The sequence below is a fragment of the Scyliorhinus canicula genome, chromosome 18, assembly GCF_902713615.1.
Source record: "Scyliorhinus canicula chromosome 18, sScyCan1.1, whole genome shotgun sequence".
In the NCBI taxonomy this organism is placed as follows: Eukaryota; Metazoa; Chordata; class Chondrichthyes; order Carcharhiniformes; family Scyliorhinidae; genus Scyliorhinus; species Scyliorhinus canicula.
This window is the reverse complement of record NC_052163.1, coordinates 1729174-1744180: the sequence shown is the minus strand read 5'-3', so window position 1 is coordinate 1744180 and position 15007 is coordinate 1729174. Positions and strand designations below refer to the sequence as shown.

Below are 15007 nucleotides of genomic sequence, written 5' to 3'. Positions count from 1 at the left end.
CCCACATCGACATTACCAAGAAAGCACAACAGCGCCTATACTTCCTCAGGAAACTAAGGAAATTCGGCATGTCCACACTGACTCTTACCAACTTTTACAGATGCACCATAGAAAGCATCCTATCTGGCTGCATTACAACCTGGTATGGCAACTGCTCGGCCCAGGACCACAAGGAACTTCAGAGAGTCATGAACACAGCCCAGTCCATCACACAAACCTGCCTCCCATCCATTGACTCTATCTACACCTCCCGCTGCCTGGGGAAAGCGGGCCGCTTAATCAAAGACCCACCCGGTTTACTCACTCTTCCAACTTCTTCCATCGGGCAGGAAATACAGATTCAAAAACAGCTTCTTCCCCGCTGTTACCAGACTCCTATGGATTGGCCTGATTAATACTACACTCCTGTATGGTTCACCCGATGCCGGTGTCTATGTATTTACATTGTGTACCTTGTGTTGCCCTATTATGTAGTTTCTTTTTATTTTATTTTCATGTACTAAATGATCTGTTTGAGCTGCATGGAGAGAAATACTTTTCACTGTACCTCAGTACACATGACAATAAACAAATCAAATCCCATCATTGTACAGATCACAGATGTAACCTGTCCATCCTTTTGCTACTGCGTCCCTTTCAAACAATATTTTACCAACTTTTGAAAACAAAATTTAAGTGCCCAATTCTTTTTTTCCCCCAATTAAGAGGCACTTTTAGTGCGGATAATCCACACATTTTTGGGTTGAGGGGGTGAGACCCAGGCAGGGGAGAATATGCAAACTCCACTTAATGACCCAAAGCCAGGATTGGACTCGGGTCCTCCGTGCCATGAGGCAGTAGTGCTAACCATTGCGCCACGTGCCACCTTTATCTTACCAACTTTGTCTTTTATGCACCACTCTCTGTTAAAATTGGCACCTACTAGTGCATAACTTTAAAAAAAAAAAAATACATTTGGAGTATCCAATTCTTTTTTTTGTCCCAATTAAGGGGAATTTAGTGTGGCCAACTCACCTACCCTGCACATCTTTGGGTTGTGGGAGTGAGACCCACGCAGACACGGCGAGAATGTGCAAACTCCACACGGACATGGTGCATAACTCTCATTGTGATTTTTCTTCCAGATCCAATACTTTGTCCCACATCTCATTGTACTATTTCTCTTCAATCTGCTTCCATGTAGCTTTAGTTTTCTCTGCAATTCGTCATACTGGGTCTACTTCTTTTCATTCCTTGCTCTATCATAATTGCTGGCATCTCCTCTGTCATGGGCACTTCTCATCTCGTTTTCTTTTCCAGTTTGACAATATTTAATTTGTAGCATACTGCATTATCTCAGGTCTTTACATTTTTTTCCTATTTCTTGTTCTGAGACCTCAGTTTCGTTCTGATTCCTCAATCCGGAGATATTTACTAGGATTCCTACTCCATTCCAATGTTTCTCACCTCCTAAGTAAAGCACATAATTCTTTTCCAAACTAGATTCTCGCCATCTTACCTCTACAAGTCCGAGTAAATTAATACAGTGTCTATTCATTACCTGAATGTAATAATCAAGTTTTCCTGCCTGATACTCAATGTTCCAATTTGAAGAAGTTACCTTTTCCATAGCGTGCAATTTGGTGCTCTTTCAAAGAGCCGGTGCAGACTTGATGGGCCGAATGTCCTCCTTCGGCACTGTAAATTCTATGATCAATGGATTCAGAAGCTAACCTCGAGAGTTTCGGTCAACTTTGTCATAAATCAACTTCTGGTGACGGCTATGTAGGTCGCACATTTGGTGGCTCCCGCTCGGGTCGGACCTTTGGTCGCCTTCCCCGATTTTTTGTCGGATTTGATTTGGAAAATTGATGGTGGATACAATTGTGAAGAGGAATCCTACATCAGTGCATGGAGAGGCGGACCAGAAGTGCTCGCAAAGGAAGAAAGCGGCGAACAGAGAAGGCTTGGGCTGAAGCTGCAGCAGGAGAAAGCATGGCAGACGACCGGGGTCCTGGCTCGACGACCCAGCGGTCAACGGACCAGCTGATGCAGTTCATACAGGAGGGCTTTGCCAAGCAGAAACAGGAATGCTTGGACCCGATTTAAGGAATCGATTGCGCGGCTGGAACTTGGACTGGATGCTCAGAATCGGGTGATTCAGAAAGTGGAGAAGGCACTGACTCCAGAAGGTGGAGGACCTAGAGAATAGGTCCCGCCGGCAGAACATGAGAATCGTTGGTCTCCCGGAGGGATCCGAAGGAGCAGACGCAGGAGCATTCATAGCGGGCATGTGCGAGAAGCTAATGGGGGATGAAACATTCTCCTGACCCTTGGAGGAGAACAGGGCTCACAGAGCGCTCGCGAGGAAGCTGCGTGTGGGGGACCCCCCCCCCACCCGAGGGAAATGGTGGTGAGATTCCACGGGGGGGGGGGGGGGGGGGGGATGACGACAATAGGTGGGAAAATGTCTGGCACCATGGGCGGGGGCCACTAAGTTAGCTGGGTGGGCTAGCTTACGGATGCGAATTGGGGAGTGGGCAGATGTTATGCCTGTTGAAGGGGGTGATTTGCATCGTGCTGTTACTGGGGGGGGGGGGGGGGGGGGGGGGGGGGGGGGGCACCCTTGCGCAGCAGCTTAGAAAGAAGGAGGCCGCCAGGGAGATTGGAAAAGTAAGGGACAGGGATGGGAACCTGGTCGGAGATTCAGCAGGCGTTAATAAGGCATTCAAGGAGTTTTACAGCAGGCTGTATGAGTCGGAACCCCCAGCTGGGCCGGAGGGGATGAGACAATTCTTTGGGGGGCTGAGGTTCCCGAAGGTGGACGAAGGGTTGGTAGAAGGGCTGGGGGCCCCGATCAGGTTGGAGGAAATAGCAGATGGGCTGAAGGCCATGCAGTCAGGTAAAGCCCCGGGACCAGACGGGTACCCAGTGGAGTTTTATAAAATGTTCTCTGGGATACTGGGGTCGCTGCTGATGAGCACATTTAACGAGGCAAGGGAGAGAGGGGTGCTTCCCCCGACGATGTCACAGGCCACTATTTCATTGATCCTGAGGCGGGACAAGGACCCGGAGCTATGTGGGTCCTACAGACCAATCTCGCTTCTAAATGTAAATGCCAAACTGTTGGCCAAAATCTTGTCCTCTAGGATTGAAGACTGCGTTACGGACGTGATTGGGGAGGACTAGATGGGACTCGTTAAGGGTAGGCAGTTGGCGGCCAACGTAAGAAGGTTGCTAAATGTGACCATGATGCCCAGAGGGTAGGGACGTGGAGGTAGTGGTCGCAATGGACGCAGAGAAGGCATTTGATCGGGTGGAATGGGAATATCTGTGGGAGGTACTGAGGTGATTTGGATTTGGACGGGGCTTCATTGACTGGGTCAGACTGCTGTATCAGGCTCTCATGGCGAGTGTACGGATGTACACGGATGTCTCGGGCTATTTTAGGCTGCACCGGGGGAAGAGGCAGGGATGCCCCCTCTCCCCACTGCTGTTTGCGCTGGCCATAGAGCATTGGGGGCATTGGTAACAGCGCCTCTGCCATTCCCGCTGGCACCGTACTCCATCAGCCCCATGGTAGTAGCTGCCCTGAGAGTCTGGGCCAATGGAAGGGACATGTGGGAGCATCGCTCTGGTCTCCAATCTGCAATTATCACCGGTCTGCCCCGGGGAGGCTAGATGGAAGGTTCCGGAGATGGCAGAGAACAGGGATCAACAGGATGGGAGATATGTTTATAGAGGGAGCTTTCCCAGCCTGAGGGAGTTGGAGGTGAAATTTAAATTGATGGGAGGGAATGAGTTTAGGTACCTGCAGGTGCGGGACTTCTTCCCGCTCCTACCACCAAGGGGAATACAGGGCAGGGTAGTTTCCAGAATGTGGGTGGGAGAAGGGAGGGTTTTGGACATTAACAAGGAACCCATGGGGTCAGAGGGTACGCAGACTGGGGAGCTGAAGCACAAATAGGAAGAGGAGTTAGGAGGAGAAATAGAGGACGGTCTCTGGGCGGATGCGTTGAGTAGAGTCAACGCGTCCACAACATGTGCCAGGCTCAGCCTGATACAGTTTAAGGTCGTTCACCGGACCCACATGACAGTGGCTCGGATGAGCAGGTTCTTTGGGTAGAAGATAGGTGCACAAGGTGTGCGGGAGGACCAGCGAACCATGTCCATGTTCTGGGCATGCCCGAAGCTTAGGGAATTCTGGCAGGGGTTTGCGGATGTCATGTCCAAGGTGTTAAAAACAAGGGTGGCACCGAGTCCAGAGGTGGCGATTTTCAGAGTGTCGGAAGATCCGGGAATCCAGGAGGAGAAAGACTTTCTGGCCTTTGCCTCCCCGGTAGCCCAGAGACGGATATTATTAGCTTGGAGGGACTCCAAGCCCCCGAAGTCGAAGAACTGGCTCACTGACATGGCTAGCTTTCTCTGTCTGGAGAAAACAAGTTCGTCCTGAGAGGGTCAATGGTAGCGTTGACCTGGAGATAGCAACCGTTCGTCGACGTCGTTGGGGAAAATAACCGTCAGCAGAAGAGGTGGGGGGGGGGGGGGTTTAGGGTTTAGTTCAGATTAGACTAGGGTGTTGGAAAGGTGGGACATGTGAGGGAGGAAGACGGCTTTTGCACTATGTTTATATTTGTATGTACATTGTTTCTTCTGTTATTGTTATAAAACCATAAATACCTCAATAAAATGTTTATTTAAAAAAACCTTGTCATGAATCTTTTGGTTACTTTGTTGAGCAAGGTCTTCTTTCCTGTCACTATTGACAACAGAATCGATTGCAGGGGCTGAACCTCTTCTGTGTCTCCCAGTCTTCCAACTCTGACTTTGCATGATTAATTGTAGGGCTTGTACTGTACCAGGTGACTGGCTCCTCATAGGTGACTGGCAATATTGCCTTTCTAAGCACCTTGATTGTGCCCTCGGATGTGTCACACACCTTGCCGGTCTCCGCCTTGCGCCATTGTCTTGTTGAGACCTTCTGCCTCTTCCACTGACTTGTGCATATTAGAAGGCCTGATGCCCCGTCGCAGCTGAAGCTGATGGGCCCCTCACTTAGGGTTTGTGTAGCTGTCGAATTGAGATCCTGGGGTATGCCCACTGGTAGAGTCATAAGTGAGAGTTGAGACAAGGGACCCCCCTAACCATATGCGTCTTGTTGTGGGTGTGAGGATTGGCAGGGGATTAAGGGTACTGGATCTCTCAAACATCTCCTACATACTCACATCTGGTTGTTGGATTTCAATTAACATCACTGCACAAAAAGTTGTAGCACTGACTTTGACCCCTTTCTTCTAAATGAAGGATCAATCCCAGAAGGAAAGATATAAAACTCAAAAGAAATAATGAACTCTCTAACTAGGGGATAAAGAACAGTTATAATTACTCTTGCAGGATACTAGAAACCAAGGATGTTCACAAAGCTAACTACAGCTCTACTTGGTACATTCTTCCATAACATCATGCTTACACAATTTGTACCTTCCCCAGTCACTGGTAGCTTTGAAGCCTGTGGGGAAATTACATATCACAGAAAATCATTGTTAGGTGCGTCTTGTCCTCTAAAGAAACCAATCAGAAATCTGATCCAATGCACTGGAGTTGCAAATCAACTCAACTGGAGAGAGTGTGTGTGAATGAGTGAGAGGAAACATGCACATACAGAAATTTCATCACTACACATATTGTGTCCAGAATGAAAAGTCAGTTGATTCGGGGGCCCAGCCACACTAACTTACACTGAACACTCCAATTTATAATAATGTTAAAGAGGCTCCATGCCCTACTCGTCTAATTCACTGCATACCAGTCAGGGCAACAGCTGTGGTTTGTCCAATTTATCTCAACACCCCAGGTCGGAAAGGGTGAAATTAAACAACTGCGTAGGACCAGGGACTCCTACTAAGACGGTGAACATCAGTTGAGGACAGGATCAGGCTCAGTTGTCACACCCGCAACAGCCAAACAGCTTGGTGACTGTCCGATCTAAGACATCTACAGGGGATAGTTTGTGGCTGTCAAACTTCCGCCCCATAAAAGAGCCAACCGCTGTAGAAGAGGAGGGGAATATTACTGTGTATTACCTTAAGTGACTCTTCTTCCATGCAATGATGTGGAAGACAGTGGAAATGATGAACAGTGCACACAGACCCACGCCATACATCCAGGCTGTAATCTTCTTCCAGCGGTCATCCGACAGTCGATGAAGTAGCGTGCTTCCCACAATTGCTGGAAAAATGAGGAACTGGGAAGAAACACACTCCAATTCAGTGGCTCAAACTTTTCCAACATCTCTGATAGCTTCTTTGCCCCTTGGTGAAGAATCTCTGCCCAACATTGCTGGACAGGTAACCCGATGGACCCCATGGCAGACAGTCACACATATTCCGAGACTCCTGCTATTCTCCGTCCTTCAGAAATGTGAATCTGCAACAGCAGGTCACAAGATTTGAATATTCAAATGCATTTGAGGAAGCTGGAGGACCTGTGCAGCACAGCAGAGTGTGGAACGGAGCTGCAGGGCTGCGTAACCAAGGACTGTTGGACTGTGTAATGGTGACACATGACAGTTTCTGATCGCATGAATGGGAGATGAGAGAAATACCCAGACACGGCCTGTGCTAAGTTAGCTAATGTTAACCAGAATGAAAGAAGGGAACACTAATTGATCTTGGTATAGCATGGTTAGGGTCATGGGGTGGGAGAGAGGGAAACAAAGATTCAGGGTTCAACAAATTACCATTTGGTGAACCTTTCTGGAAAGGACACAATGTGAGGTGTGGACAGAATTAGGCTCAGCTCAGTTGCTTAACTTGTAAACACTCACGATGAATAACAAAAGGAAAGATAAGCATTTATATAGTGCCTATCACCCCAGGATATTCTAAAGCACTTGACAGCCAAATGACAGCAGTCACTGTAATGCAAGAATGTGCCAATCAATCTGCACACAGCAAGATTCCACAAATAGTAATGCCATAATGACCAGATAATGTTTTGTTGATGTTGATTAAGGGATAAATGTTGACCAGAGCAGGGATGGAAGCTGCTAATATGCATGGGCTGGTGTCACATTTACCTGTTGCAGTTATCGAATCTCACAGAGAACACTTACAATAACTGCAACTTATATAGTACCTCTAATGTGGGAAAGTTTCCCAAGGCAGTCAAGCTAACAAAAACTGACACCAAATCAAAGTTGAAGTTCGGAGAGATGATTAAAATCTTGGTCAAAGAGGTGGGTTTTAAGCAAAGTTTTGAATGAGAAGTGGTCAGGTGGTGATTAACTTTCTTGGAACAGGAATGTTTCTGCTGGCTTTTGAAAATTCATTCCTGGGCTGTGGATTTTGCTGGCATGCCCATCCCTAATAGCCCTTGAACTGAGTGACTCGCTCGGCCATTTCAGAGGGCAGCTACGAGTCAGCCACATTTCTATGGGAATGGAGTTACATGTAGGCCAGACCGGATAAAGACGGCAGATTTCCTTCCCTAAAGGACATTAAAGAACTAGATGGATTGTTACAATAATCGAGAATAGTTTCATGGTCACTATTGCTGAGACTAGCTATATATTACTAGCTATATATTACTAGCTATATATTACTAGCTATATATTCCAGATTTATTAATTCAATTTGAATTCCACCAGTTCCTGCAGCCCAATTTACACCTATCACTTTTATTCTTCCTCAGTCTCCTTCCTTCTTTGACTGTTAAATCTCTATCATCTTTCAGTCTGAACTGAAGGTCATCGCTCTGAAATATTAATGCTGTTCCTCCCTCCACAAATGCTGCCTGACCCATTGAGCATTTCCAGCAACTTCCATTTAGTTTAGCTGCAGAGCTTGGGGAATATCACAAGACTGAAGAACGTTCTATCTGGAAATGTCAGCAGAACGGAGAATGAATCAGTGTTGTTACTCTTTCTCCCTACATGCCTCCTTTACTAAAGCTAAGCTGAAACTCGCAGCCCAGTTCTGACAAAGTGTTGTAGAGATGGAGCTGCCCTGTTTTGGGTAAAGCGTTAAACTGAGACCCTATCAGTCATCTCAGTTCAGATGTGGAGATGCCGGCGCTGGACTGGGGTGAGCACAGCAAGAGGTTAAAGTCCAACATATTTGTTTCAAACACTAGTTTTCGGAGCACTGCATCCCGAGGAAGGACTTTAACGCGGTGTTCTAAGACTTCTTACTGTGCTCAGTTCGGGTCAAAGATCCCGCACTATTCAAAGAAGAGCATGGGATTGATCCCTGGTCGTCCCCAATATCCATTAATCACCAATACTGAAAACAAATGATCTTTTTGTCACATTGCACTAGTAATGCACATGTACCTCAGTTTACAACACTAACTACACTAAATTATTTAATGGGCTATAAAATGCTTTGCAAAAGTTGATACATAAAGATGATTAATAATAAAGGAGGTGATAATGACAGACGCACAAGACAAAGGCATGAATTATGGAGTTACTTTTTTTTTGTAGCAATAATCCAGATTGCAACTACAGCAGCACCAAGTGTAATATGTCAGAATGTGAATGTAAGACCAGCACAAGTTGGCCATTTATAAGATCAACACTGAACTTCAAGTTTACTCCCTTTTCTCACCCTGTCCCCATGTCCCTAGATTTCCTCAGTGCCCGAAAATCTATTGATCTCATTCTGAACATACTCAATGACCGCACATCCACAGACTTCTGCAGTAGAGTTCCAGAGAGACGCAGCTCTCTGAGTGAAGGAACCTTTCCTCAGTTCAGTCTTAAATGGCAACCCCTTACGCGGAGACCATCGTCACAGGGGGGTGGGGGGGAACTGGAAAAAGAGGAGGAGAAAAAAAATGTGGCGGGTAGTGCTTGTTGAGCTGTGTACTCAGTCTGATTCATGTTTCTGAAGGGAAGACTTTGCATTCAGCTGACCTCAAACAGAAAAGGTTGGTGACTCATTAGGTGTTGGTGCCCGTATGATTGGCCCCATCGCCTCCCATCACACCATGAAGATTGGAAACCTTACCGCATGTGTGTAACAATTTGCAGCGTGTTCGTAGGTAGTGGGCTGGTACCGGGAATTCGCTGGAGGTCGGTTATTCATAAATCTATAAAGAAAGCAAGGGAATTTATTAATTGAATCATTTAAACAGTTTAAACAAGTACTCAATTTTCAGGTACAGCTTTGACTCGGTTTAAGCTCAAATTCACCAACAAAATATCCAAATTGGAATTAGAAACTGTACTGAACGGAAATTTCCCCTTTTCCCCAGATCAGTACTGAAACTCCAACTTAATACATGCATCAGACAGTTAGAGCTAGACACCCTCTCTCAAACCCTCCCATAAACAATCAAGCACTTAGACAAATTAAGGCTAATGACTAAACATCTTACTTTGACCGTGCAGGTTCCTCCCATGATGAACTGTGCTGGAACTGGACAGAACCTTCCTATAAAGAAATCAGCTGCTTTATCTCTTCAGCACAATGTCGCTCCTTAAAAATGCAGGAACACCCAATCACAGGGTTTTTCCCTGCTTCCATTCAGCAGTTAAACTGTCTTTCTATTCATTCAGCTGTTAACCAGTAGGGTAAGCGTGCAATGTTGTAGAATAAGCTGACTTCCTGGTTCGATATCTATTTTTAAAAAAGGAAGTTAACACCCAAGTGAAGGTAAATCAAGATGATTGTCATCACCCATAACAGAGGTATTTAATGTCAAAAACATTTCTTTCAATGCGCCAGTAAAATATTCTGCATCTAGTCCACCCTCAACTCCGTTAAAATCCCAATCTAATCCAAACAAAATTCCGATAATTCTTACTCAGTCTCATTGTACAGATTTCCACTGGATCAAATTGTTGCCATCCAGCCAACATCACTAAAAAGATCATCTGCTCATTAATTCAGAACTGTTTGTGGGGACCTTGGTTTTTCATAATTAGTTGCAACGTTAGAACTGAGATCCCGCTTAAAGGTACTATGAAAGGCAATATATAGATGTAAATTCTTTCTGAACCATAGATTTGCTTTCACTGGATAATCTTCATCATTTGTCTTATACTAATCAGCACCAATTAAAGATCAGAACCCAACCAATTAGTGAGAACTAGATAGAGGTAGCGCCTGGCTAATAAGCCACTGAAACTTTATTATAGTTTGCGAGTAAAGCATAAACTTCTGTAACAAGAACCAACCTCCAAGCTGGAACCTAATTGAATGATTTGGGTGGTTTAAATATAGAACAGAAGGCTGTGGAAAGAATTACAGCTGGAATCTATTGGGGGGGGGGGGGGGGGGGGGCTGATAATATATAAAATGGATGCCCAATAGTTAGGGCCCTGTCTGCCTCTTTATACATTAGTCGTTAATCAACATTCTTACTAAACACAGAGGTGGTTTCATGTTAGTGTTTGTCAAGTATTTATGTGCTGCAGGGATTTGCGTGACTGTAGAGAGATGATCTTGGGCAACAATATATCCAGAGCCCATTAAGAGCAACAAGCCCGGCACACTCTGTGGGGTTGCCTAGATACCGTTTCTGCATTGCTTCAGCTGCAAGTCACAAGACCACCTAACATCAAAACACTGAACATTTCATAATAAAATTGACTGTCCATATTTTGGCTTCCGCCTGCAATTATTAGACGGCTCGTGTTTCAAAAATAACCCTAATCATGGAATTCAGTCAGAAAATGCAGGAAGAGCCCAATCTGAGGTGAGAAAGACAATTGGTGCTTTCCAACTATAAAGAAAAGGGAGGAGACAGAGAAATTGATATTGAGAAAGAAACTAAGATAGTTGTTCACAACGGCAGATATTTCTGAATATAGTTCATGCCTCACAACAAACATAACCCAGTGAGGAAGGAGGATTTTAGGAAGGGGATAAATCAATCCTAATTCTAACCAAGGATTTAAAATCGGTATTAAACTGAAAGAAAAATACAATGTGGCAAAGATTAGTCGTAAACCAGAGGATTGGGAATTGTTTTTAAACCAACAAAAGATGACCAAAAATTAATAGAGGGAGAAGATAAAACTAGTTAAGGGTAACACTAGCAAGTCATATAAAAAATGGACAATAAGAACTTCTTTAAATATATAAAAAGGGGAGACCTCCTTGCAGAATAAGATTGGGGAAATAATAATGGAGAACCAGGGAATGGAAGAGGTGTGAGACAAATACTTTGCGTTAGTATTCACGGTGGAAGACACTAATAACATTCCCACAAGATTAAATAATCAAGGGGCAAAGCGGGGATAGGAAATAAATATAATAACTATCACTAAGAAAAAGTACTAGGGAAACTAATAAGGTTAAAGGTCAGGTATGTGCTCCTGGACTTGTTGGGTTGCATCCTAGGATATTAAAAGAAGTAGCTACAGTGATAGGGATGCACCGAGAGTAATCTCCCAAGAATCCTTCAATTCTTTCTTTTTCTTTTATTTTTATAAATTTAGAGGACCCAATTCATTTTTGTCCAATTAAGGGCAGCATGGTGGCGCAGTGGTTAGCCCTGTTGCCTCACGGCGCCGAGGCCCCAAGGTCGATCCCGGCTCTGGGTCAATGGTCCGTATAGTGTGAGTTTGCAGATTCTCCCCGTGTCCTGCGTGGGTTTCGCCGCCCCGACAAACCCAAAGATGGTGCAAGGGTAGGGTGGATTGGCCACGGCTAAATTGCCCCTTAAAATGGGAAAAAATGAATTGGGCTACATCTAAAAATTAAAAATAAAATCAATATTAAGGGCAATTTAGGGCAATGGCCAACATGCCAGCAAGCGGTACCTACTGCACCATCTGTTGGGGTGTGTGGGGGCGAAACAATACGCAAACAACGGGAAAATTATGCAAACTTCACACGGACAGTGACCAGAGCCGGGATCGAACCTGGACCCTCAGCACCCGTGAGGCTGCAATGCGTAACCACGTGTGCCACCGTGCTGCCCGAATCCATCAACTCTGGAGAGGTCCCAGAGGATTGGGAAACTGCCAGTGTAACATTCTTATTCAAAAGAGAGGGAGACAAAAACGGGTCAGTTAGCTTACCATCTGTCATTGGGAAACCTTTAGAGTCCATAATAAAGGATGTAATAGCAAAACATTTAGAAATACATAACATAATCAATACTTAACATCATATAGTCAGCATGGCATGAATGAAAGCATGCCTGACAAATTTATTAGAATGTTTGAGGTAGTAATGAGCAGGATAGATAAAGTGGAACCAGTAGATGTAATATACTTCGATTTCCAAAAAGCATTCAGTTAGGTACAGCACAAAAGGCTACTTAATAATATAAGAGCCCATGGTGTTGGGGGTAGAATATTAGCATGGATAGAGGATTGGCTAATTGATAGTTGGCATTTTCAGGCTGGCAGACCTGTAACTAGCAGAGTATGAAAGGGATCAGCGATGGGGCCATAATTAGTTACAAGTTACATAATGACTTAGATGAGGTAAGTGAACATCTTATGCCCAGTCTGCGGATGACACAAAAATAGGTGGGCAGGCAAGTGGTGAGGATAACAGTCGCCAGAGTGATATAGACAGTTCAGGTGAGTGGGCAAAAACTTGGCAGACGGAATATAATGTAGGAAAATATGAAGTTATGCACTTTTGTATTGTCCTTCCTGTTTATTCCCTTATTTTCCCTTTCTCTTATTTTGCCGATATTATTGTTAATCCAAGGATGATTGACAGATGTATCTTTCAGTCATGGAGCAAATTTCAGTAGTTACAGGAGAGAACACACTGCTAATCTCTCTACTGGTTTGAACAGGAGCTTCAGGCGTGTTGGCATCAGAGAGAGAGAGAGAGATGGGGTGGGAGTTGGTTTGATTGATCGACTGGTGCTAATGAATTGGCCCAAATGGCCGTACGCAGCCCAGTAACAGGTGGTGAAATGTAAATGTGGCTCATTTACACTTGCTCAAAGTGACACACATTATACACAGGGACCCGCTCGGTGCAAACGACAGGAATATGTTCAAACCATGTGCCTTTTTTTAATTACCCGGGAGTTTGGGAAGTTTATTGTTCTCTCCACGGTAATGCCTTGGCCAATCAGAGTCTACTTCTCAATTAGTCAGCAGTGTAAATTGTTATCATTTGAAATTTGGCATTCTTGCATGTGTCCTGATGAAAGCTGCTGGTTACAGCATCTGAGGCACCCCACATATTTTGGACCGAAATAGGTATGTTTATTTATTAGTTCTAACTTCCTTTAGGTGCACCGAATGCAATAAAAGAGCCTTTCCTTCTCACACTCCCAATTCTTCTGAAATAGCCCAGATACAAACTACGTTTGATCAAATCCACTTTGTCAAGTACTTTGAGATGTTTAATAATGGGACACGGTGCTATTAATATCTCTTCTTTTAGACGCATGTGAGCAAAAATAAACTTGGTTTTAAATGAAGAACTGCAGTCAATGCTCCAATTACAGAAAGGTCAGTCCTACAACCCTATCAATTTTCTCACAACCTGCCTTGCAATTCCAGCTGGCTAAGAATTGAAATTAGAAATACTTTATAAATAGTAGAATTTAATTTAAATAACCTCAGCGCAAAAGGAAATCACTTGGTGAATTACTTCAGGAAAATTATTGCAAAAATTTCTTATTTTTATTCCGTGCTATACCTGACATTGAATATATAATAATAATAATCACTAATTGTCACAAGTAGGCTTCAATGAAGTTACTGTGAAAAGCCCCTAGTCGCCATGGAGATTCACAGGAACTATAGGTGAAGACTGTTATTGAAGTTCGACCCCATCCAGGACAAAACAACCTGCTTGATTGCTATCCGAACTGCCACCTTACATATTCACTTCCTCCTCACCACGACACAGCAAAGTGTTTATCACCTCCACGATATTCTGCAGAAATTCACTAATACTCCTTCAACAACACCTTCTAAATTCGGGATCTCTACTAGCCAGAAGAACAAGAGCAACAGATACCTGGGAACACCACTACCTGGAAGTTCCCCTCAAAGCCACTGACCACGCTGACTTGGAAATATGTCACACCAGGTTAAAGTCCAACAAGTTTGTTTGAATCACTAGCTTTTGGAGCGCAGCTCCTTCTTCAGGCGAATGAAGAGGTGGGTTCCACAAACACATATATAGACAAATTCTATGATGCAAATTAGGGTAATTAAGTCTTTACAGGTCCACACGGTGCGACTGGAGCGAGGGATAATCACAGGTTAAAGAGGTGTGAATTGTCTCAAGCCAGAACAGTTGGTAGGATTTCACAAGCCAGATTGTGGGGGTTGAATATAATGAGACTTGAATCCAAGGTCTCGGTTGAGGCCGTACTCATGTGGCGGAACTTGGCTATCAGTTTCTGCTTGGCGATTCTGCGTTGTCGTGCATCCTGAAGGTCGCCTTGGAGAACACCTTACCTGAAGATCAGAGGCTGAATGCCCTTGACAGCTGTAGTGTTTCTTGACTGGAAGGGAACATTCCTGCCTGGTGATTGACGTGCAATGTCTGTTCATCTGTTGTCGCAGCATCTGCATGTACCACGCCAATTGGGACATCCTTTCCTGCAGCTTATGAGGTCGACAACATCTCTGTCTTAACTGGAAGACCTCTTATTCTGTTTGAAGACTGTCAAATAAAAAATGTTCCACTGGAGAAGACTTTGCTTGTTTCCAGGTCCTGAACTGCCAAAGATTGAAACTCATTGCAATTTGTTTTCTATTTACCCATTGCTTCTTAGATATTCATCCGCTTGGCTAGTTCAAGTCACAGGGGCATTTCTTGGAGGCTAGTCATATTATAATCGGGAATTATATTAACCCTCTTTCAGAATGCTCCCCGCCCACTTTGGTTTTAAAGGTTTTGGGCAGCACGGTAGCACAGTGGTTAGCACTGTTGCTTCACAGCGTCAGAGTCCCAGGTTCGATTCCCGGCTTGGGTCACTGTCTGTGCGCAGTCTGCACTTTCTCCCCGTGTCTGCGTGGGTTTCCTCCGGTGCTCCGATTTCCTCCCACAAGTCCCGAAAGACATGCTGATGGTGAATGGGACAT

General features: G+C 44.7%; 1 protein-coding gene across 2 annotated transcripts in view; it reads right to left on the bottom strand.

Moving 5' to 3' along the window:
* The window catches only part of LOC119953078 (monocyte to macrophage differentiation factor-like), a 29031-nt gene extending 14619 nt beyond the window's left edge, over nucleotides 1–14412 (bottom strand). Inside the window, exons 1-3 of one of the 2 annotated variants that reach the window (XM_038776903.1) lie at nucleotides 14378–14412; nucleotides 8991–9072; nucleotides 6063–6223 (exon numbers count right to left, since the gene is read on the bottom strand). In XM_038776903.1, coding sequence (XP_038632831.1) covers nucleotides 6063–6223; nucleotides 8991–9068 — 239 coding nt within the window. In that variant the 5' untranslated portion in view covers nucleotides 9069–9072; nucleotides 14378–14412. Of the gene's footprint in view, nucleotides 1–6062; nucleotides 6224–8990; nucleotides 9073–9360; nucleotides 9557–14377 lie in introns of those variants that run through there. The other variant, XM_038776901.1, reaches the window with a different exon arrangement.
* Nucleotides 14413–15007: the final 595 nt, after the last annotated feature.